The sequence below is a fragment of the Melospiza melodia genome, chromosome 3, assembly GCF_035770615.1.
Source record: "Melospiza melodia melodia isolate bMelMel2 chromosome 3, bMelMel2.pri, whole genome shotgun sequence".
In the NCBI taxonomy this organism is placed as follows: Eukaryota; Metazoa; Chordata; class Aves; order Passeriformes; family Passerellidae; genus Melospiza; species Melospiza melodia.
Window position 1 is genome coordinate 7,030,267 of NC_086196.1, and position 22,173 is coordinate 7,052,439.

General features: G+C 39.0%; 1 protein-coding gene across 4 annotated transcripts in view; it reads right to left on the minus strand.

Moving 5' to 3' along the window:
- ARHGEF10 (Rho guanine nucleotide exchange factor 10) overlaps window positions 1-22,173 on the minus strand; it is a 112,032-nt gene that overhangs the window by 70,100 nt on the left and 19,759 nt on the right. For 3 of the 4 annotated variants that reach the window (XM_063150728.1, XM_063150726.1, XM_063150727.1), the window contains exons 3-9: window positions 12,368-12,532; window positions 9,960-10,250; window positions 8,972-9,035; window positions 7,741-7,820; window positions 6,545-6,601; window positions 3,816-3,979; window positions 423-539 (exon numbers count right to left, since the gene is read on the minus strand). In XM_063150728.1, coding sequence (XP_063006798.1) covers window positions 423-539; window positions 3,816-3,979; window positions 6,545-6,601; window positions 7,741-7,820; window positions 8,972-9,035; window positions 9,960-10,250; window positions 12,368-12,532 — 938 coding nt within the window. The remainder of the gene's footprint in view (window positions 1-422; window positions 540-3,815; window positions 3,980-6,544; window positions 6,602-7,740; window positions 7,821-8,971; window positions 9,036-9,959; window positions 10,251-12,367; window positions 12,533-22,173) is intronic. The other variant, XM_063150729.1, reaches the window with a different exon arrangement.

The following is a 22,173-nucleotide window of genomic DNA, read 5'->3' on the forward strand; positions in this document are numbered from 1 at the left end:
AAAAACCCAGTCTTTTCATACCAGTTCCATTCAGAATGGAGAGCAGGGAGATTCCCAATTTGATCCAGTGTGGCTGCAGCCCCATGGAGCCATGGTTTCAGAGAGACATTAGGGTTGTACACCTGGCTCACACTCTGAGGTAAGGGCACCAGTCATCAGGGAAAGACAATGCCCTATCTCATTTTCTGAGACTGCTAACATTAAAAGTAAGCATGAGAAAAGGTCCTCGACCAAGTATTTTTAAGAATATAGCAATATTGCAATCTTTAACTTAACACTGCACAATAAAAATTCAGCACATTCAGAATTCATTTCATACAAATTATTGTCTACTTTTTCAAGCTATTAATAAAAGACAACATTGTCTGTGTTGGAAAAGCAATTATTTAAATGTAGGTAGTTACAAAAATCAACTACACTACCTTCAGCTCATGTTTTTGCTTTAGTTGCTGAATCTCTACTGCTCCCACAGTGTTTGACATCAAATCTTTCACCTTTTTTTCATAATGCTCCTTTAAACGCGTTAGGTCATGAGAAAGCTACAGTGTATAAAAAGACACAATCTTTTCAAAAAGCCATAGTGAAAGCTTCATGCTAAAGCACTCACATAAATCATGCACATTGCCCCATCTATCTACTGACACAAAGACAGCTAAGGGAAAGCTATCACTGAGGGAAAGCTATCACTGAGGGAAAGCTATCACTGAGGGAAAGCCATCACTGAGGGAAAGCCATCACTGAGGGAAAGCCATCACTGAGGGAAAGCCATCACTGAGGGAAAGCTATCACTGAGGGAAAGCTATCAAGCTATCACTGAGGGAAGCTCCAGTCCAAGGAAGGACCATCGCTCCTGGGCACTGCCGAGCTCCGCCAGGCGCTTTTCTGTAAAGACACGGGCAAAGCCACTTAGACTAAGGCAACTAAATTGTTATACATATTAATTGTATTGTGCCTATCTCTTAAAAACCACATGGAAACAATACATCAGCCTTAACCATAAGCACTATTCACTGGAGCACAAAACCTAGCCTGTATTTCACACTAGCCTTCAAAACAGTGAATCAGAAGAAATCTCAGAGACTGAAGAACCTGTGGAGATTGCTGGCACCTGAGAATATGGAAACTGACGGGGCAGTGAGTCAGGTAAGGAGGCACGAACAGGATTCATGTTCTTGTGGTTTCCACATGCATCATAGTCTCACTGTATGAACTTGGGTGTAACCATCCCATACATGAATATATTCATTTGCAAGGTAAGGAAACTATCACACAGAAAGGAATGCTCTGGAACACTAATTACCATTTGTTAAACATTTTGACAAAGGTAGATAAAAGAGGTTAAAACACAACCAGGAAAGAAAAAAAAAATAAAGGAAAATATTTGGTGTGTCCTATAATAGAAGTCCAGTGGAAAACCCCTCAGCTTGATATCAACAGAGTTATTTGGCAAGAGATCAAAGCCTCAGGAAAGAGAAGGCCTACTGAGCTGAAATCAAAGCAACAGGCCCAGTTCCACTAGGCTGGGTCAGGATGCAATTACCTCTAACATCATCATTCTGGCATTACAGCAGTATTATAAAGAATAGTATCTGGTTCACAGACAAGAAATATTTAACAACACAAAAACTTTCCTTCTTAAAATAAAATAGTAAATAAATAGAATAATAAGAATTATAATGAAAAGGTGACTTTGAGGGAAATCATACCAGCACTTAAAATTAAATATCCCATGTCCAACCTTGCCATTCTTTTCAACTAACATTAAAATTATAAGTAGGGCAAGTCCCTCACAGGCTCTGAAAGGCTACAGAAGGTGATGTGCTGGGAATATACTGTAATATCCATCACAGGACCTGAGGAGAAGTGAAAGTTAGTACAAGGAATGGATACAGAGAAAATGTACATTAAGAAGAGCAGTGTCTGCCCGTGCTGAAATGCCAATGCAGGGAGGGCTGGGGTTGGCTTTTTGGTTTTTTTTGGTTTTTTTTGTTTTTTTTGGGTTTTTTTTGGTTTTTTTTTTTTGTTTGTTTGTTTGTTTGCTTTTTGTTGTTGTTGTTTTCTTGGTTGTTTGTTGCAAGGGTTTTTTTTTTGCAATCCAAAAGTTTTCTTCCTCACTCTCTACCAAAACCCTTCCCTAATTTCTCCATCTCCCAGCAACCCATCCAGGTGCAGGAGCCTGACTTTTCCATCCACCAGCTTAAATGTTCCTCACCTCCTCACACCCATCCTCACAAGGCAATCCCCAAAACCTTTTGTCAGGCCTGAAAAAGCCATCTGCATGGCAGTACCCAAGGGCACACCCCTCTTCTCTCATCACTCCTCAGTCTCTTGCTCAGACACTGTGCCTGATCCTGGCGCAATCACATTCAACCACTGCCAACAGTTTTCCATGACAGATCAAAGTATACTTTTAAGAGTTCCAAAAAAATGGCTTTAAACTTTGCTTTGTTCACATATGCAAATAGATTCCTATGACTATGGCCAAAGCTGAAGCTAGGGATAACAAGAGAAGATTAAAAAACAAAATAAAAATAATAAGTCAGCAGCCATGTTAATGCTTACACACTCACATGCAAAGTAATTCCCTAGTCTCTTCCAAAGTATTTAAAGCAAAAAAAAAACAAAACAAACTCCATTTTTTCAGTCTTGTTAGAAAAAACTCCCAAACAAACAGCTGCAACAGCTTAAGATTGTTCTAGTCAGAATAAAACCAAGACAAAACCAGAGGATGAGCACTCAGCTTACAAAGTGCAGATTTGGGAGGGCTCAAGTCTTGCAGTTAATTGCTCATTCCCTGATTTCCAAAGGATGTGCAGCAAGGAAGGAGGTGAGAGGAGAGCAAATTGCATGTACTGGAGGGAAACACAGACAACAAGGTTTTTATTCTCATCAAGTTAAGAAACCTGTAAAATGAAAATGAGGGCCCCATGAAATAACACCCTGTCTGCAACCCCTGCACATTCCAGCCACGGGGTGCTGAGGCAGCTCACAACACACAGCTGCCACGTGGCTCTTGGGGCTCAGTCCCCAGTCAGCACACACTGGGAGCCTCTCACAAAGAGGGTACTCAAGGGCAGAAGAAGAGGAGCCAAGGCAAAGAGAAGGCAAGAGCCCAGGGCCTCTCTCCCTGTGCAATGGGAGAGGAGCAGGGACGACAGGCACCTGTGCCACCTGTGCCTTCCTGCCTCCTGCAGAACACATGGAGCCAAAGGCATGAGATCTGAAAAGTGGCAGAGATGGATCATTTTAATCATGCCACCTCTCTTCTCTCCTAACAGGTAGAACTCTCTTTGATTATAAAAATCTTTTACTTTCAGAAGTTCTTTAAGTTCAGTCATTTTCAAACAAGCAAACTGATGCAGATCTAAGACAGCAAGCTAGGGAACACTGGCAAAGAGTTTTGTGACTTTTGAGCATCTAAAGACCCCAAACCATCAATTCTTGTCAGGCTTGTCCCCATTTATTTTTCACATTATTTTCCACACTTTTTTACCACTTACACTAATCCACCAAGGGCAAAAGAAGAGAAGGTAAGGAACTGCCCATAAGCAAAAACAATCTCATTTTTAATTTAGTTTTTATCCAATTTGAGTCATATTTTTTTTGTACAAAACTTCTGTTTAATATTTTCATATCTCCTTTTCCCTTTTACATTTTGTTATGTACTGTCACTTCCACACTGACTCATATGTCCTTTAAAAAGATGCTGTTGGCACTGGAAGCTGAATTGAGGAAAAAAAGAAATACAGGTGAGAAAGGGAAGTGTTGGAAACCAGGACAACCTCAATGACTGAGCAGCACTGCAGGATACATACATGTCTCTTGTGGTTGCCTCGCAAAAAGGAGCTGGGAATTCCATTTTTACACTCAGAATCACTCTGTTCTTCATAGCTTTCAAACTCACTTGAACTCCACCCGTATTCCAGTGAGCTGTTTCCACCATCATCACCATTTTCAACATCATCATAAATCATTTCCTCTGCAAGAATTAAACCAAAATAAAAAAAGCTACACTGAAATGTATGTTTGTTCAGACACTGGAAAGCTTACTCAGGATATGCGACAAAGAATTGTACAGATTTCTGGATGCACATTAAAAATTTTGAATTAAATCCAATATTCAAATAGCCAAAGTGGATTGTCTTTGTTGAAAGAGAGTACTAAAAAAGGACAGTGTTACTGGTACACACCATGATCCTTTCAGAAACATGTGCTACTCAAATGGCACTGTTGTGTCCAAATCCCACAAAATTATTTAGAACTTCAAAGGAAGTTTAAACTCTAACTGCGAATGCACATCTGTACTGAGAAACATCATCCTTCCAATTTAAGCTTGCCATTTGTCCCTAGGGACGTGGTAAAAAATGTTAAAACATGGCAAGAATCAAATGAAAATGTCACTACTTCCAGCAGAACAGGTCAGACCAAAGCAGCAAGAAACTGTGTTATTACACAATGATGTTTTATGACTCATCACAACCAGTCACTGGAAGTCTCCCACACCTGGCAGCTACCTTGCTCATGATTTACTCTAAAAACTTGAAGTATTAACCTTTTCAAGACATAACCTTTTCAAATCTATATTACAAAGGCTGACCAAAGTACCTCCTGTTAAAGACACACATCTTTCTATTGGCACAGATGTCGAGAACATAAAACTTACTCAAAATAAAATGGAAAATTTAGAGTCAATTTCTTCACAGGAAACAGGAATGCACTCTACCTGCAGCATCGTATGTCAGTACAAGTGGAAAAGTGTGGACACTTGTTGTGGTACAACACTTCTATCAAGAATCACTATTGTCAGAGGTTATGATGCAGCATTTACAACTGTCTCCTATTAAATCCAGGAAACAGCAGCTGTACTTTTATTTTAAGATTGACGTTTCATTTAAACAGAGAAAAAAATGTACTCAAAAGCCAGTATGTTTTATACATGCATCAAACCCTGGATTTTAATATTAACATTGGAATCCTCTGTGTTAATTATAAAGAACTTAATTAGTCTAATTTGGAAGATTCAGATTTTTAATTTTTTTTTTTTTTTCAAATCCCCATGCATATCAAGAGTGTCCTTAAAATATGGTTACTGAGGAAAATATCTTAGTGGTAATCTAGAACAATGAGTATTTTAAAAGAATCATATTAAGTCAAAATAAATCAAGAAGTCTAACTCCTGTGCTGTGAGCTTTGGGGCAGGATTTACCCCACGACTAGGTGAATTTATCTTGTCCATGTGGTAACGTAGATTATCTGACAAACTTTTTTTGGAATAGTTGACAAAATATACAAATAATAAACATCAAGATCCTGAATGTACGAAGATGAAACTTCCCTTACTACCCATTTTCTCAGAATCTTTCAATGTCTTAGGGGACAACATGAAAATCAAAATTTTAATTGATGTCTTACTGGTTAAACTAAAGATTCTGACCAATATGCCCAGCAGAGCTTTGCCCCATATCCCATAGCTCAGCCACCTGGGCCTGGTGTACCTGTTTCCTCACTGATCAGCAACAGCACAGAGAGGTCCCTGCTCAGAGCAGCACTGAGGGAACTTCCAGTAATATAACCATTCAAGTCATGAATGTAACACAGTACTTTACAATAATAAATTTTAAAAATTTAGTAAAAAATTGTAAAACACCTTGCTTGAATACTACTAAAGAAAAGGATTAAACTGTTGCAGCTTTAAAGATTAATGTGGGTTTCACACAGGAAAGCTCAAGTGTTTCCTTGATTCATTAACAATTTCATTATCAAAGACCTACACCCTCTGAGAGCCCTGATCAGTAAGATGCTGAGCTCCCACCAATCCAATTCACTCAAACACAAAATCAGTCAGTAGCAACTGATCTTTAGGCAGACTTCACTATACCCAAAAACTGCAAAACAAACCTAAGTAAGAACTCAATGAAATATGCATCTTGAGCCCTAACTCCATCATTTCCAATAAAGGTAAAATCTTGACTTCAGAAACAACTTTGAGATCTATTCTGCCCCCTCCAAACACGGTCACAAACATCAGGAGCGAACCACTTCAAAGCTGAAATAAAACATTTGTGTAGAGTCACATTCAGGATGGTGAGCAGCCACTCTGGACCATCTCTTCCATCGATCAAGCATTTATATATTGAAGGGGACTTCCAAGGAGAGAGCTTCTCTCTATAACCATGACAATGAGACATTATCATACATCATTTAACTATTTAAAACACCCTTTTCCTAACCATCTTGGCTTGTTCAGGGCACTACAGCTACAACACCCAACACTGTAATTCTCTAATATGCAGAGTACTCAAGCATTTGGAACAGTATCTATAAAACAAAGTAGAATTCAGCTTCTGAGAAGAGCAGTATAGGAGACCTGCTGAGACAGTCTTTTAAGTATTAGTATAATTCTGAACTCTGTAAGACCTACCAATCACTGACACAATGGTAAATCCATTTACATATATTTTAGGCACTTAATGAACATATCTGTTTAGTATATATGCACATAATTCCATTTTGCATTGCTTTCAACATTACAAAGACCTCAAACCTGGTTCAGAGTCTGAATCTTCTCTTGGCACATCATCATAAATTACTTCATCCGGGTCTAAAATCAGGACAGAAAAAAAAACCACAAATGAGAAACTTCCTAAAATTTGAATGGGACCAAGTGTTTAAGAGGCATTTGGACAAAGCCCTTAAACATTCCTTCAGCCTTTGATCAACTCTAAAATGGTCTGGCAGTTGAAATGCTGTAGGTGCTCTCCAACTGAAATATACTATTATATTATTTAATTGGTTATATTGGTATATATTAACACAATGGAGATGTGACTCACTCTTACTAGCATTTTGCCTGCACATCTAATCATTCAAATATTGCAATAATGTACAAAGCAGTATATGTGAAATGTCAGTTTTATCTGCATTGCTTATGATGACCTTTGCTAGCCTGAAAACAAAAATCCACTTCAAAGTCAGTGTTTCTCCCTCCTTCTTAAAGAAGTATGGTATGTCCTCTGCCTGTTCAAGGCTGCTCATTGCCCTATTGAATGGATAGGTGCAGAAAAGCTGAAAGTGGCTTTTTAAAAAGAACCAAAAGTAAATAATGTAATGTTTATCTTAGTAAATTAAGAGACAAAATGACAACACAAATTCTTCAGTCACTTCACAAAATATGTAAGATGAACATATTCAGTGGGAACAGCTGAGAACAGGCAGGATAACCTCTCCTCAAACCACAAAATCTCTACTCTGGTTTAAAATGCAGCTGCCAGCCAAGAATCAACAGCACACACCAAGACAGTGGCAGTTCCTTCCCTTCTTCCACCTCCAAGTGCTTATTTGCTACTACTGCACAAGAAGAGCAATTTCAAATACAGTCTCAGATCAGACACTGAACTGGAGCTTATTTCCAGTGCACATGCATTAATGGAGCTAAATGACCTCCATAACACATGATTCCACAGACTCCAAAAAGTGGAAAAATGAATGTTAACTTTATTCTAAAATACAATTTTATTCAGCTGTAGAATGTTCTACAGCTGAATGTTTTATTACAGAATGTTTTATTACTGTTGAATGTTCTACAGCTTTGTTCTGGAACCTATCTAAAAACACACAACAAAAGTGAAGATGGACATTCCCATAAAATCTGCTTGTGCACATAGACACACATATACTGCTGATCACAACTTAAAACTGACCACCTTCCACAGCTGTACTTCAGTGTTCATGGGTACTTACTTTCCATCCATGCTGTATTTGCAGGATCTGCAACCCATTTGGCCAGGGCATCATCCTCTTTCTTGGTCTGGTTATCTTCACTTGAAAAAGAGGCCACAAAATAAAAGAACTAAAAGTTATACCACAATGTTTTTAAACATCCATGAAGACAAGACAATAAATATATTTCTGCCCTCTAGTTTCCACTCCAAGGGTGCTAATTAGTCAAAAATGTTGCTTCAGTGTGTAGTTGGGTGATGAATAAGCTATTCAAGTTAATAGTCTTACAATTTTAGTCAGAAAATTGAAAATACTTTCTTTACAACCTTAAAAAACACTCTGCTTTTGAGTTCATCTACCAGAACACAGGAAATTCTCTCAGAAACAGTGAAGTGAGAGCTTCTTTTTCATGGTAAATAAGACAAAGATATTCTGGGTTATATCAGGAGGTTATATAGGCAGAGCTGCTCCCGTCCTCCACCTGGTGCTGGTGAGGCTGCTAGAGCAGCATGTCCAGCCTTGGCTTCCCAACACTCCCCTGCTAGAGAGCTGTGGAGGAAGTGAAGCTACCTCTAGGGAGAAGAAGGACTAAAGCCCATGGTTTACAAGGAAGGAGATAAAATATATGGAGATTATTTAGTCTGATGAAAAGAATGTTATGGAGTGATCCAAGAGTAGCTACAACTATCCAAAAGAGAACTACAGAGGTGAGGGATTCAGGGTTATTTTTTTTGTTTGGGTTTGTTTTGGGGATTTTGGGGCCTTTTTTTTTTTTTTAACGCCAGACAAAGGGGGAATAGTCAACAGACTGCCCATTGGGAGATTTGGTTTGGACATTTGGGGAGGCTGGGGGGGAAGAGGGGCAGGGAAGGTAGTACAGCAGAGAAGACTGCTTGGGGAAGGTGCAGCACCTCCATCCCTGGAGGGTTGAGGGCTCAGCCAGCAAGGCCATGGTTGATCTGATGGATCCTGCTGAAAGCAGCAGGCTAGACCAAACCTCCAGCAATCTGTTGCACCTGACATTGCCATCACTCTAGAAAAATTCAACCCAGTGTCTTCAAAAATGTCATGCACAGTTACACCAGTGCTGATTTTTGTACTCAACCAAAATTACAGGAGTAAGAAAGTGAAAAAAAACCAAACCAACAAACATAGAAGCATCACACAAAGAAACAAAAACACTTATCAAATGCAAGCTTTCCTAGGAATTAAGGCTTTGCAAACCATTAAAACGTGATGAACTGGCAATCACCTATTCTGAGGGTCCTCCAGGTTTACAGAATTATAATGACATTCTTCAGTTGCTGACTGTGTACCTGCCAAGTAAGAAAAAAAAAAAAAAAAAAAAAAGAAAGCATTTGCAATAACATGTCAGTTTGGCTAAAACTGCACATTTTACCATAAGAAATTGATTTTACTAGATCATTACTAAAGAATAATCTCCTTCCTTGCAATATTTTTATTCTTACACATGTTTAAAAAAGTTGGAAGTTTCTTCACACCCTGCATTTCTGAAAGCTAAGTAATTCAAAGACACAGCCATTTCTTAGAAGAGCTGTTAAGAGGAAATCACAATGGCTAATGCATTTAATTCTCTCTCTCAAACATATATTCCTCTACAAGAAATAAGGACCACACAAACATTTGCTTTTACTTGACAGTATTCCTAATAGTGGTAAAAAAAAAAAAGGCTGGAATAAAAGCTGGAATTATAGAAGAGCTGCTGCCCAGCTAAAGAAAAGTATATTCAAAATACAAAAAGAAAAAGGCAGGATATGGGCAGCTTTCTTTTCCTACTATCTTGACATTAAGATGTCAACTTTCTCAACTCTGGTTACAAAATGGATCTCTTGTTTCTGTAATAATCCATAGTTATTTCCCTTTCTAGTTTCCTCTACTGTCTTAAAATTGTACTAGAAGACAGAGAATTCATCAAATCATCAAGGGAAAAATCCAAGAGTAACTCTAAATCCACAAGAACTTGAAAATAAAGAAACAGAAATGCATACAGAAAAGGCAAAAGGGAGAGGAATTTTGCCAGGATCTAGGAAAAACAATAAAAGGTATGAGAAGAAACCATTTGGCTTGAACACTGAACTCTGGATCCGGAAATTATTTCATCACATTAAAAAGGAATTAGCATTAATCATACTCACCCAGGGTGAGTGCTATACAGGTAAGGTAGCTGAGGTTAACCAAGGGTTCCCTCTCAAATCAAGTAAGGTGTGTAAATCCAGTACCTTCGTCATCCACAGAAACACTGCGGATGATGACAGGGCTGCAGTACGCTGGCACTATCAAAGGTAAGTTGGATGGCACAGCATATCCACAGGGGACAGGAACAGAATATCCACCAGACAGGCTGGGACTGGCACATTCCTCTGGAGGACTTGGTTCTGGTGATGAGGATGGGTCCTTCTCTTGGATTGGGGAAATATTAATGACTGAGTAGGGATTTACTTTGGCCGGAGTGCCTTCTGCAGCAGGTTCTGATGTTTGCAGCTTCTCAGTGTTTTCTAAATTACCATCTCCTTTAGTTGAAAGATTAAACAAAAATACAAAGTTTTAGTTTTCATACCTCCTCAAGCTGTTCTAATAGCTCTTTGCAAGTATGCTAAACACTGACTTGATCTTTTCTATACAAGTTGCTTGCAATCTATGACTCAAAATTCCCACACAGTATTGCCAACATCCCCATGTTACAGATGAGGAATGCAACAAGAGCAAAACAAGATGAATTACAAAGATGCCTATGGAAAAACAGTATCTTGACTCACATAAGCACATGAGTCAAAACAGTCTTAAATCATAAAGGTTAAAATCTGGATGAATTTGAATCTTACAAACAGAAACACAAGAAATATTTTAGGGGTAGTCATAAGGACAAGAAAAGACATGGAGGGACATTCCTCAAAGAGTAGTCCTGAAAATGCTGTTAAGAAAAAGAGGAAGAAAATAACTTCACAAGTTTTCCTCTTTGTAAGTGTATTGTTTTCTGTTATAGAAAGTTCCCAGTATTTTTTTTTTGAGACAAGCTGAGCTACAGCAGAACCACAGAGCCCTCTGAAGGGAACTGCAGAACTGTATCCCAAGTGATCAAATGATTTTAAGCTGTAAGCACAACTTCACAATAAGGGTGAGCAAGCAACAGATGCTCAGGGAAAGATGGTGTTTAAGTTCCAGGTTGTCAAACTGCACAGTACCTGAAGAGTTATCTACTTTTAATTGCCATAAGCACAGTGAATCTGTTTACAAAAGGAAATTGGAATAAAGTAAGCAAAATCAGCTGTTAGAAATTTGAGCATAATACAGCAATTTCCAGACTACACCTCAGCACTGGGAACATCTGCATCTGCCATTAAAAATGTTCCAATATTTAGCAAAACTTCTGTTTATGAACAAAATTCATACATTCAAACTCTACTTAGTTTTATGCACAACATCTCAAACTCAGCAACCAGCAAGCTTAGCTACGAAACAGCTTATCTCAAGCCATCAATGTGCCTTAAGACCAGCAAGGATACACAGTTTTCCTGTAGCATGACACTCTGACTATGTCCAATCCTTTGGTTTGGATGTCACACTTTAGTGGGAAACCTCATGGGAACTACATGTGATGGTCACTTGCTCTGCCAGATTTACCATGACTGTAACTGGCAGGAATATTCAAAACACTTGCATGGTATTTCCAGGTGTGAGAGACTGGACTATGACTCAAAACAAACTGACCATTTTCAGGGGTGCCTGGGTGCTTTGCTGATGCCAGGTTTGCAAGCCCACAAAGAAAAGGCAGTGAGTTTTTGGGTGTGTAATGACAAACCTGCATAAGACAGAGGGGGTGAACTTCCCACCACCAGAGGCTACAAACTGGGCTCTGAGGCTTGCAGGAAGCAGAGCTTGGGGAGAGGCTGCCCAAATCATGGCCAAACTGCCCTCCCTTACAAACACAGACTCCTCCCTGGGAAGGTCACTTTCACACAAGGCACAGTGACATTAGAGGCATTGACTCTGCCTTGGAAGAGCTCATAAACTCTCAAGCACCCCTGAAGTGCCCTCAGACTCATTTCTGACACGTGATCAAGAGATAGTGTAGAACTTTGCCCTCACTGAGGAGGTGCTTGGGCACTTCCACCTGAACCTGAGAGTGTATTGACCCACCAGACTTTGTATTTTATGGGTTTTTTCCCCCACCTCTGACAGATAAAGACCTTCAATTGTCACTTCAATCAAGTGTCATCATAAATCCATGGCCGGTGATTATGTATCTTCCTACTCTTACCCTTTCTTTCTCTTTCTTCCTTCCTTTTCCCTTTTATGTTTCCTTATGCAGGTGGTATTTTTATGCTTTGATATTGCCATTATTACTTTACATAACAATAACCAAAATGGCTACATATATGCTTTCCATTGCAACCAAACTGTTCCAAAATAAACCCAATATGTGCACCTTTACAAACACCAATCTTTCAGTGTTTTTCCACTCTAATCTGCTCCAAGAGATTCATTGAGAAGAACCTGAGTTGCCCTTAAGGGTAACACCATGGAAAACTCTTGTTAAAGTACTTTTATTGCACTGGCATGAAAAGGCATCCTATGATCAGTCTTGACTACTAGCCCAGTGGAGGCACAGACCAACAAGCTGACTTACCTGCAGCACCAGCCTCTTGGTGCTCTACGTAATTTCCAGGACTAGGTGGCACAAGGGCTTGTCTGTCTGCTTCTGGTATCTCATCTCCACTATCAAAATCAAACTGTTCTCCCTCATCTTCCTCTTCATCATTTGGGCCCGCAGCTTTTGGTTCACGCTCTAGAACTGTGCAGAAAGAGACACCTTTGTTTGCTTGCTCTCAATAATGATTTCATGGGACCAGTAAATGCTCCACATTACAAATGAAGCTTACACAATGAACCCTTAGATTTTTAGGTTACTGGAACAGAACAAAAGTTGATTGGTATCTTGATAAGCTCATGCAGTTTTCAGTAAATCCTTTAGTGCAAACAAGAAAATTATTTGGAAAAAAATAAACAAGTAATAATGCAAATACTCTTGCTTTTGTCATAATGAGCCAAAAGATTTTTAGAAAAACACCTAAACAGCCAAATTTTAAACAAGAAAACTTCACAGATTAATTTAATTGCACAGGGACTTTGCAACTTTAAAACTTCAAGTCATTTTTCCTTTCTAACTGAAACTCCTAAGTCTATTCTTTCCTAACAGTGTCCAAATACCAGTGACAATCACTTAGTTCGCACACTCCAACAGAAACCAGCAGATTAATTTTCCTACTCCAATCTGAGATAGCTTTAAACCATGCAACATGTTATTACCCCAATTACCCCCCATACACGTGCATTCTGGTGTAGGGAGGATATGGAACCTTTGAGGAAGTAATGGCTGAAATAACGACACCCTAATTGGATAGGAAGGGTGGGTTTGGGTTTTTTCCTCTTTGCTTGTGAAGCTATCGTGGCACAGATTTGGCACTGCACATGGGGCTGAGGAGAGGGAGCAGGAAGAAGTACACAGCAGTCCCCCATGTTACTGGGGAAAACCCATGAAAATGTAAATCCCTTCATGTACCTACAGCATAAAACAATATCCTAAAAAAGGCAAAGGTGTAAATACACAAGTATGTTATAAAAAGTTACCTGAAGGCGATAAACATCCCCCCTTCATTCTCTCAGGTAACACAAAATGAAAAAACAAGTCTTGCAAAGATGATTGGATCTGCTGCATCATGATGATGTTATCAGCTATCATACCATCCAGAACAAATTTTTTATCTTTATGATAAAACCTGCAACACCCCAAAGCTCTAGACTGCTTAGATTGTCATGGTAATCAGCATTCCTGCCAAGGCTTCTGTTTCTTCAGGCAGGCTGAGCCAGCATATTTTACCCCAGCCACAAATAACAAGATCTTTCATGCAGCCTCTCTGCTGGAGAAAAGTGAACTAATTGCAAAAATAGTAAGGAACAAAAAACCTGGATTATCCTGCATTTATTGTCATGTGTTATGGCCGAGGCAGCAGGATATTTAATTTCATTTTGATGAATTCCTTTCAAGAATTCTTCATGAGAAGCCATGAAGTCAGGCTTCTCATTTTTGCTTTGTCCATTAGCAAATTCCTCTTTTCCTGAAAGATGCAAGAAATTCTTCAGAGCCCTTCCAAGTGATTAAAGACAAACATGGCATTCTTCCTGATTCAGCATCCATCTGACTAAACTGTAATATTTGTTGCTTGACTGTGTAATGGGGAAAAGAAACAAAAGAGGGGAAAATGTCTTTTGAACATTAGTAAAAAAAATTTAAATTGGACGTGTCACCTAATTTTTTTTCTCTTATGGCTGTTAACACTACCCCTCTTCATTCATTTCAAAATATTTACTTTGCATCACAGATAAACAAGGCACAGAACCTGATAAATGGGACTACAGCCTGGAAAGATTCCATAATCACATCACTGATGGGACAGCGGGTTAAGATTACAAAAAGAGACAAAAAAAGAGAGAATACATTGTTCATCAGAAAGGGTGTACAGGAGACAAACAAATATCCTCAGTTCAGAAAGTTTTAAAACTGTATTCCAGCTTTGCATTACTTCTACATTTGCTTAATTCTGCCGGCATAAAATTTAGCCTTTTAAATTTAAAGATACCTACCATCTCATACTTAATAAAAATATTCTCCTTTAAGCTTTTAATAACAAGGCCATACTATTTCAATTGATGGACAAAGTATTTTAACAACAAAAATTAAATAAAAAAAGAATAGGGGCTTTTTGCTTCAACTTAAGAGGTGATCAGAACATGAGATAAATACAGATTATGTCACACAAAAAAGGACAAATTCCTGTTTTGAAAATACCTATTTTCCACAGTTCTTTGTGTTATATCACAACAACACACAGACAAAAGCTCTTTTTAAGTGCTACAGTTACGAAGACAGCATCAGTTAGACCCAGGCTGAATCCAGCTGCTAAACACCATCAGAGGTCTTGCAAAACTTCATCCTCATGAAGAAAACCCCAGTTCCTCCTACCCTTTATCTGCAAATCAAAAGGATAAAGCCAAATAGTGGCAACTGTCTTGCAGAAAAAAAAAAAAAAAAAGAGGGGGGGGGAAGATGGGGAGTCTGGTGGGTGTGTGTGTGAGGGGGGGATTTTCAAAGGCACCCTCCCTTGCAAAAAAAACCATAGAGGACAGCTTTTTTGTTTTTTACATAATTTTAAAATGCACTATTTTTTTTCTGAAGTAATAATCACACAATGCTTAGAGTGACAGAGTCTGGAATTCTTCAAATAATTAAATTAGGTACTAAAAATTCAATTTTGCCTTTCACCACTACTCACATCCTTAGCTTTATATGTGCCCATCAGTGCAATAAGAATACAAAAATTGATTGAACTTGTTCATCTTATGGCAATACCACTCTGAGAGCTCTTTAAATGCTTCAGGGAAATTCTCACATTTCTAAAAATTTCCATTTGGAGTTTTCAAAACAGAAAAGACATCTGATATAATGGAAACATTGTCTTCAAGTTAAACTAAGTATGAAAGTGCAAATTTAGAATCAGAAAAAGGAATACATGTTCTCATAACTGTGCACAGCACACAGATTTATGACTTTTTCTGTGCTTTGTTATCCAGTGAAATGACATTTCTTAAGTTTACTTCAGAAATAAGTTCACTTAGGTTGTGTTTACAGAGACCTGCTGGGGCATAAGCAAATTTAAAAAATGCTTGGTTGCTTTGCCAATTGCAAAGCATTCTTGGCACCCTTTGCCTTCCCATCCACTAACTAAGGAGTTAAAGGAATGACATTATTTTAAAGCCCAGACTAAGTCAGCAAAGCTTCATTAATAGTTTTCTTAAACAGTTTATTTTAGTGACATAGAAGTAAGATAAAATAGCTCTGCATTAGCTATCAATTGCATTTTGAATGCAATATGAACACACCTGAAATAAATAAAAGCACCCCAAATGTCTGTCCCCCTTGCAATTTCATAAATCCATGACGATTCAGAAGAAGTCAACTGAAGAAAACTTTCTTCCAAGAAAAAGCATGATACAGGAAGAATGAAATAGAACCCCAAGCACAAACACTTCAGCAGTCTGGGGCATGAACAATCAACCTGGAAGCCCTGGACATAAACAGGCATGCTACCACCAAGAAATATGAATACTTTACGTTTTAAGGTTTGAAAACTATTTTTATAAGTGGAAGCCTTCTGTATAATTAAGAATGTCATCTTTGCAATCAGTTGTAATCTTTTTTTTTTTAAGTTCACAGACTATTATGGAACAAAAAGCAGCAATGTTATATTTAAAGAACTCAATAAATATTTTTAGTCGCTTCTACCATACAACCAATTAAGGAAATAAGTGTACAGTGCTTTAAATGGCATATATCTAATTAATATTTAGTAAAAAAATATTAATACAATGGAACCTAAAACACACTGGCAGGTGGTGCCTGCAAAGACCTAGCTTCCTTTGAAATGGATTCCCCAAATGTTTCAACTTCCTACAAATACCTGAGTGTCTTGAAATACACAAAACTTATTAGCAAAAAAAGTATTTTAAAATTTAAAATCCCAGAATATTTTGAGGTAACATAAAATTCGCTATCTCACACAGGTTACAAGTCAAAACAAACTGCCAGACATAGCAATCTAAATGCTTATTATTTATCCTTCATACATTCCAGACATTTCTCTGATGAGACACCCTTCCCTTTACAGACCTCTATTTCTAGACAATTAAAATCTGCTGAGCTCCTTATGGAAGTGTACAATAGGAAATAGCTATTGAAAACATGCAGATACCAGGAAACAACTGAATTTCTCAAATTACCATTTTTATAAAACTAACCATTTGGGGCCAAACCCACCCTGCTGACTGTGCTCCAGGATAAATGGGCTCTCAAACTGTTCCCTTTTTATTTCAGAAGAGATTTCACTGCAGAGGCTTGGTGTTTGTCTGGATGGTGAAACTTGTGCTGGGAAACACTCATGCCTGCAGATGCTTCCAGATATGGCCAACTTCATAAAAATCAAAAAGCTTGGTCGCCACTGGACAACACTTTATTTCTCCCACTTTGAAAGTACTGTTTAGGCTGCATTCCTAATGCTAGAAAGCAACGTGGTATTTTATTACCGCGCCTGAGCGGGTCGCAGCTGGTGAGAGAGAGACGGTGAATCTTGTATCTTGATCAGAAGGCATATTTATTAGGATATTATATATAATACATTATGACTATACTAAATAGAATATAGAGAGAGGTTTGCAGAGCTGCTAGCTAAGCTAAGAATAGATAGAAAGAATCTCAAACAAAGTTGTGTCCAGGGACTCAGTCCCCTAGCTTGCACTGGTGATTGGCCCTTAATTATAAACATAGAAAATGAGCCAATCAAGGTGAATCCTATTGCATTCCACAGCAGCTGATAACAATTGTTTACCTTCCCTTCTGAGGCCTCTGCCTTCCAGAAGACATAGAAATCTGAAAGAAAGGATTTCTGTGGAAAAATGTCTGCGACAGTATTTTCAATCACTCATCTCCCTCCCACTTGTGACCACTAATTCTTCATTTCCAGGAGAGAAAACTGCAGTTAAGTATTCCTTCACTCTGTTACTCAGCTGACACATCACTGTTCTGCCCTTCTGAAAGGACGCCTGCAGCAGCACCTGTGCAGGGCAGGAGGGACCCTGCAGGGGAAAGGCTGAGCTGTACCAGCACTGCCACTTCACTGCCACTTCCCAGGCACACGGGACAGCCACCAGCACACCACTGGCACCCATAAACCACCTCCTCACACAGGTGGAAAGTATCTGTTTTTCTGGGGGAAAATAAACATCTAGGGCAAACTGTGCACGTAAAAACACACGAGTGAGTGCTCCTTCCCCTGGGAAGTGGGTCAGAGCCAAGGACTGTCCCTTTGCACTCATTTGCACCCACTCCCTGCACTCACAGCTGTGCTAAGCTGGCTCTGCAGGGAGCCCAGGTCCTGTGGCACAGGCACGCTGCTAATTACACACAGCATGCACACACATCCAAAGCATGACCACAATGTCAGCATTACCAGCCTCTGTGGAAAACAGTTACAAAAAAAAAACCCCAACCAAAGTAAAGAGTATACATTCATGCAAAAATTGTTTCCAGTGATGGAAACAAAGGCAAAGCCACATGAATTAACAGGCTTTCCCTGCAAATAAATAACAAAGAAATAAGTACAAATGCCTCTTTAGTATTTTGCAAATACACACACTACATGCTAATTATGTTGTTGAGCATGCACAACAGATATTATTCTTCTGGATAAAAAAAAACAAATTCAAAACCAGAGTCAGAAGAGTAATGAATCTGCCTGCTCATGTTTCAGAGAGCCTGCTAACAACAGCATGCCTAACACCAAAAAAATTGCATTCCTTGAAATAAAGCCCAGGTCTGTGGATGTTAGGAGAGATTTACAAATAGCAAAACCCTGAAGTTTAAAAACTACTCACAGTGCTAAAAATTTAAGTCTTAATTACCTAATTTAAAAAAACTGAGTTGCAACAAATCAAAAGTCTAAAATAACAGCATTAAGACATGAATCATGCTGTCCAGAGAAAAGCAGGAGCAACACCAGCATTGTACTCCTTTGCAAAGCCTCAATGTGCTTTCAGTGCTGGCTGCCCGATAACCAGAAAGGCAACTACGTAAAATCAGTGTTTTATGGCCATTTACTTTAAATACTCAGCACATTGGTATTGTCTATCACCCCTAGAAACACAGATCAAGCCTGGTCCTGAGGATGTCTTTTCTACTTCAGCACCATATTAGTGTAGGGGGATAAAATGTAAGAAAACAAAGATAGTGTAGAAAGTAATCTTACCCCTACGGAGTTGCAGCTGGGCCAATTATCAAAGATTAGGAGCAGGCCTGACTTTACCAGGCCACAGCTGTAACCAAGGAGAAGAAGAGTGCTATAAAAGATTGGGGTGGCTGGGTGAGAAGGGAACTGAGGTGAGTTGGCGACTTTGTGAAGAAGAGTCAGTGATTGGAGGAGCTGGCCATGAGAAACACCAAGAAGGTATGAAACTTTTGTGATAAGCAACAGTATAGAACCCCTGCATAAGATGACAACATATTAGCACATTCTGACATACAAATTTCCAAGAAATACCAAGAAATTTTGCTGGTGCTGTAAGGAAAGCCTGTACAGACACTATTTGGAATTCTGCATAAATACATGAGCGATCCCTCTCTATACTAAAAATCACCTATCCATATTGAAGGCTATTAGCTTTCCATCAGTATTCAAGGAATACCAATACATTTAACCCTCAGTACCCCCAAAGTCACCCATCTGAGTTGGTATCAATGCCACCAGACAGCTGAGCTGGGGTACAGTGGGTCTGCTGATGGTGGCTGTGCAGCCAAGATCAGCCTCAGCTACTGCGCGCACGACCTGCTGAACTCACCCACAGTGTGCTGCCAAATGGGCAATCCACACAGGGAACAGGAAAACCAGAGAGCTCCAGCAAAATCAAACAGCAGACTACTACAAAGTCATTGAGAAAATTAAATATCCAGCTCTGGCACTGCAAGCATGGTGGCTAACCATAAGGTACAAATTATATACGAAGGGAAAACAGAAAACTTTTCTAAAAAATGCAGTTTTGACCATGTAGTTGACAATTTTATGAAAAAATAAGCTTTTTAAAAGAAACCACTAGTGAGAGTAGTCTGGCTTGTTATCTACTTCTGTATTTCTTTTTCCTGTCAGTTATTAACTATTAATATCTAGTTTCCCAAATAATTACTCTTACTTTGAAACAATTGCCTTTTAATGCTTTGAGGCATTTCTCTAATACAGTCTATTTAATTCTAATTAGCAATATAAAACTGCTGAATCATCTAGCAATACCTTGGACCAGAAGCTCTTTAATAGTAATTGGGAAGCCTATGAAGAAGAAGGCAGCCAGACACACCCTGGAGATCTGAAACAGGGAGCATGAGATCCCACCTCGACAGAAAGAAAGCATACTATCATACTAAAGAAAAGCTGAAAGCCAATCAGAGCAAAAGCTTGAGTTTTGTGGTCTTGGATCATTCTAGCAACATCTTTCTAGCCAGATGACACAGTCTGGTTAAGCAGTTAGCAAAGGACTTAACTTCATTTTTGGATCGTGTTTTTCCCTCCATCCTGCCAGCCATTGTACATATTTCCTAGACTGAACTTTTGGACGACTTTGGCAAAGGGATGCCTAAATCCTGGATCGTTGGTCCAGGCTGAACAACAACGTTGCTTTGTCTAGCAATGTCAACACTTGAGCACTCACTGGGTCCCCCCAGAAGCACCCCTTAGAACACCTAAAATCCTCTGACTCCCAACAGCTGCTGACACGCAGCCGTCCATGGCTCAGCCCACCTCCAGAGCAGCAGCCCAGGTGGGGTCAGGAGATGCACACAGCTCCAGCAATCTGGGTGTCCTCCTTTTGGACACACACTGCCAAGGGTTCCTTGTTCCCAACAATTACAGCTCCTCTAACACTCCGAGCACTGCATGAAACCTGTTAATGTGTTTAAAAATAATTAATATTTAACTATTTGTGTTTTCCCCTTGATGAATTCTGGACAAAAAAACAAACTGAGTATTAAATTTTACTGCAATTTACTGTATTTTTTACTAAAAAAAAGTATAAACTAGAACAGAATGGTTATGTCCTGTAAATCCAGGACAATATTGGAAATACTTTGGAAAAAAAAAAAAGCTGGCTTCTTACCTCTTCATTTACCCCTTCATCCAGCCTAAAGAGCACTAATCAGATAGACTGATCTGTAAACTAAGCATAATATATGCAAAAAATGACAAATCCATTATCTCAGCAACTAATGAGGGAGTTTTATAGCATCCTTTCTTAGTATTTATTTTAATTATTTGAACACATCTTAATCTTCTTTGCCCTAACATGATAATGTCCAGTTTTATCTCAAAAAAAAAAAAAAAAAAAAGCCAGTGGAATTCAAGCAAACTCACGAAAACAGTAATTCTTACATCACTGAACTCTGAGAAATCCTATTTTACAGTACCCTTTTAACAGAAATTCAATCACCAGCGGATACTGGACAACAATGGTGTTTCCTTGGGACCTTTCAGTCCAACAGCTTCAGAGCCCTTCTCACTGCCCCCTTTCATTAGCCACGGAGAGGGAGGGAAGCTCTGTCTTGGCCCCAAGACTGGTCAAAGAAAACCCCATAAGCAAACATCACCATTCAGACCTTCAGCCAGTCCAGATGGAAGTCAGGAAGGAACTTCTTCCAATATAAAAAGTCTTGTTAAGAATTGGTTTTGTGTATTTGTTTTCCATGGCCAGGTTTTGGTGGTCCAGGGGCTACAGTGGTGGCTGCTGTGGTGAAAAGCTTCCCCCGTGCCCAGCAGAGCCAACGCCAGCCAGATCCGAGAGAGCTGCTGTGGGGAAAATGAACTCCATCCCAGGCAGCCCTAAGACAGTCAGCAAGTGTTCTCCTCATGCAAACAGGAATGGGTCACCATCTGATATGCATGGGAAAACAGCAATCCCAGCCAAAGTTAATTTTACTTCTACTTTCCTTTGCAACACAGGAGACTGATAAGATCCTCTGGACAAATTACACTTAACCAATTCACTGCTCCCAGGGCAGCACCTGCATTTCCCTCTGTTCCTCCTGCCAACATACAGGACAGGGAAATACAGAGACTGGGAAGTCATCCTTCAGTTACCATCCCCATGGCATGGGAGCACAGGCATCTTCCCTTCCAGCCCCTAGAGAAACTTCTACCAGCATAAGGTTATCCAGAAACTATCACGCCTTCTCCTAAACAAAGCTATTGAGCTCAACAACAGACTATTTAACAGTAACATTTTCTTGCAACCCTTCTTCTTCAACAACCCTACTAAATCATTTTCTGTATTCATTTTAATGAAAATATGGTAAGGCTAGAAAAATTATTTCAATGACAAAGAAAAACGAAAATCTATACAGGGGGTTGGGAGAGTCTTCTCCCCAAAATGTTTAACAAGTTGTTTTTTTTCCTCAGATTACTAGGTGTAGTTTCAGTTCCTGCATGCAGGAAAAGCAAGCAGCACCTAATAAATGTATCATTCAAAAATTCATACATTTTATTTAATTTATTATACGACAGACAAGCTTTTATCTGAGACAAGCTCATGAACAAAGTAAGAGAATTATAGCAATTTATAAAAAAGGGAATCTTTCTGTAAACTCTAGAGTAGAATAATTTCAGAGGCTTTAGGCATGGTTAGTGAATATTTATTGAGTTCAGTGAAGCAGAAGAACTTCAAAAATGAAAAATTTCTCCGTTCTTTGCCAGCAATTTATCCCAGCCAGTTAATGATAGATACAAGTCCTAAAAATGCAAAAGAAGTATAGAAAAAAATAACTCACCCTCTTCTTACATGTTGGCT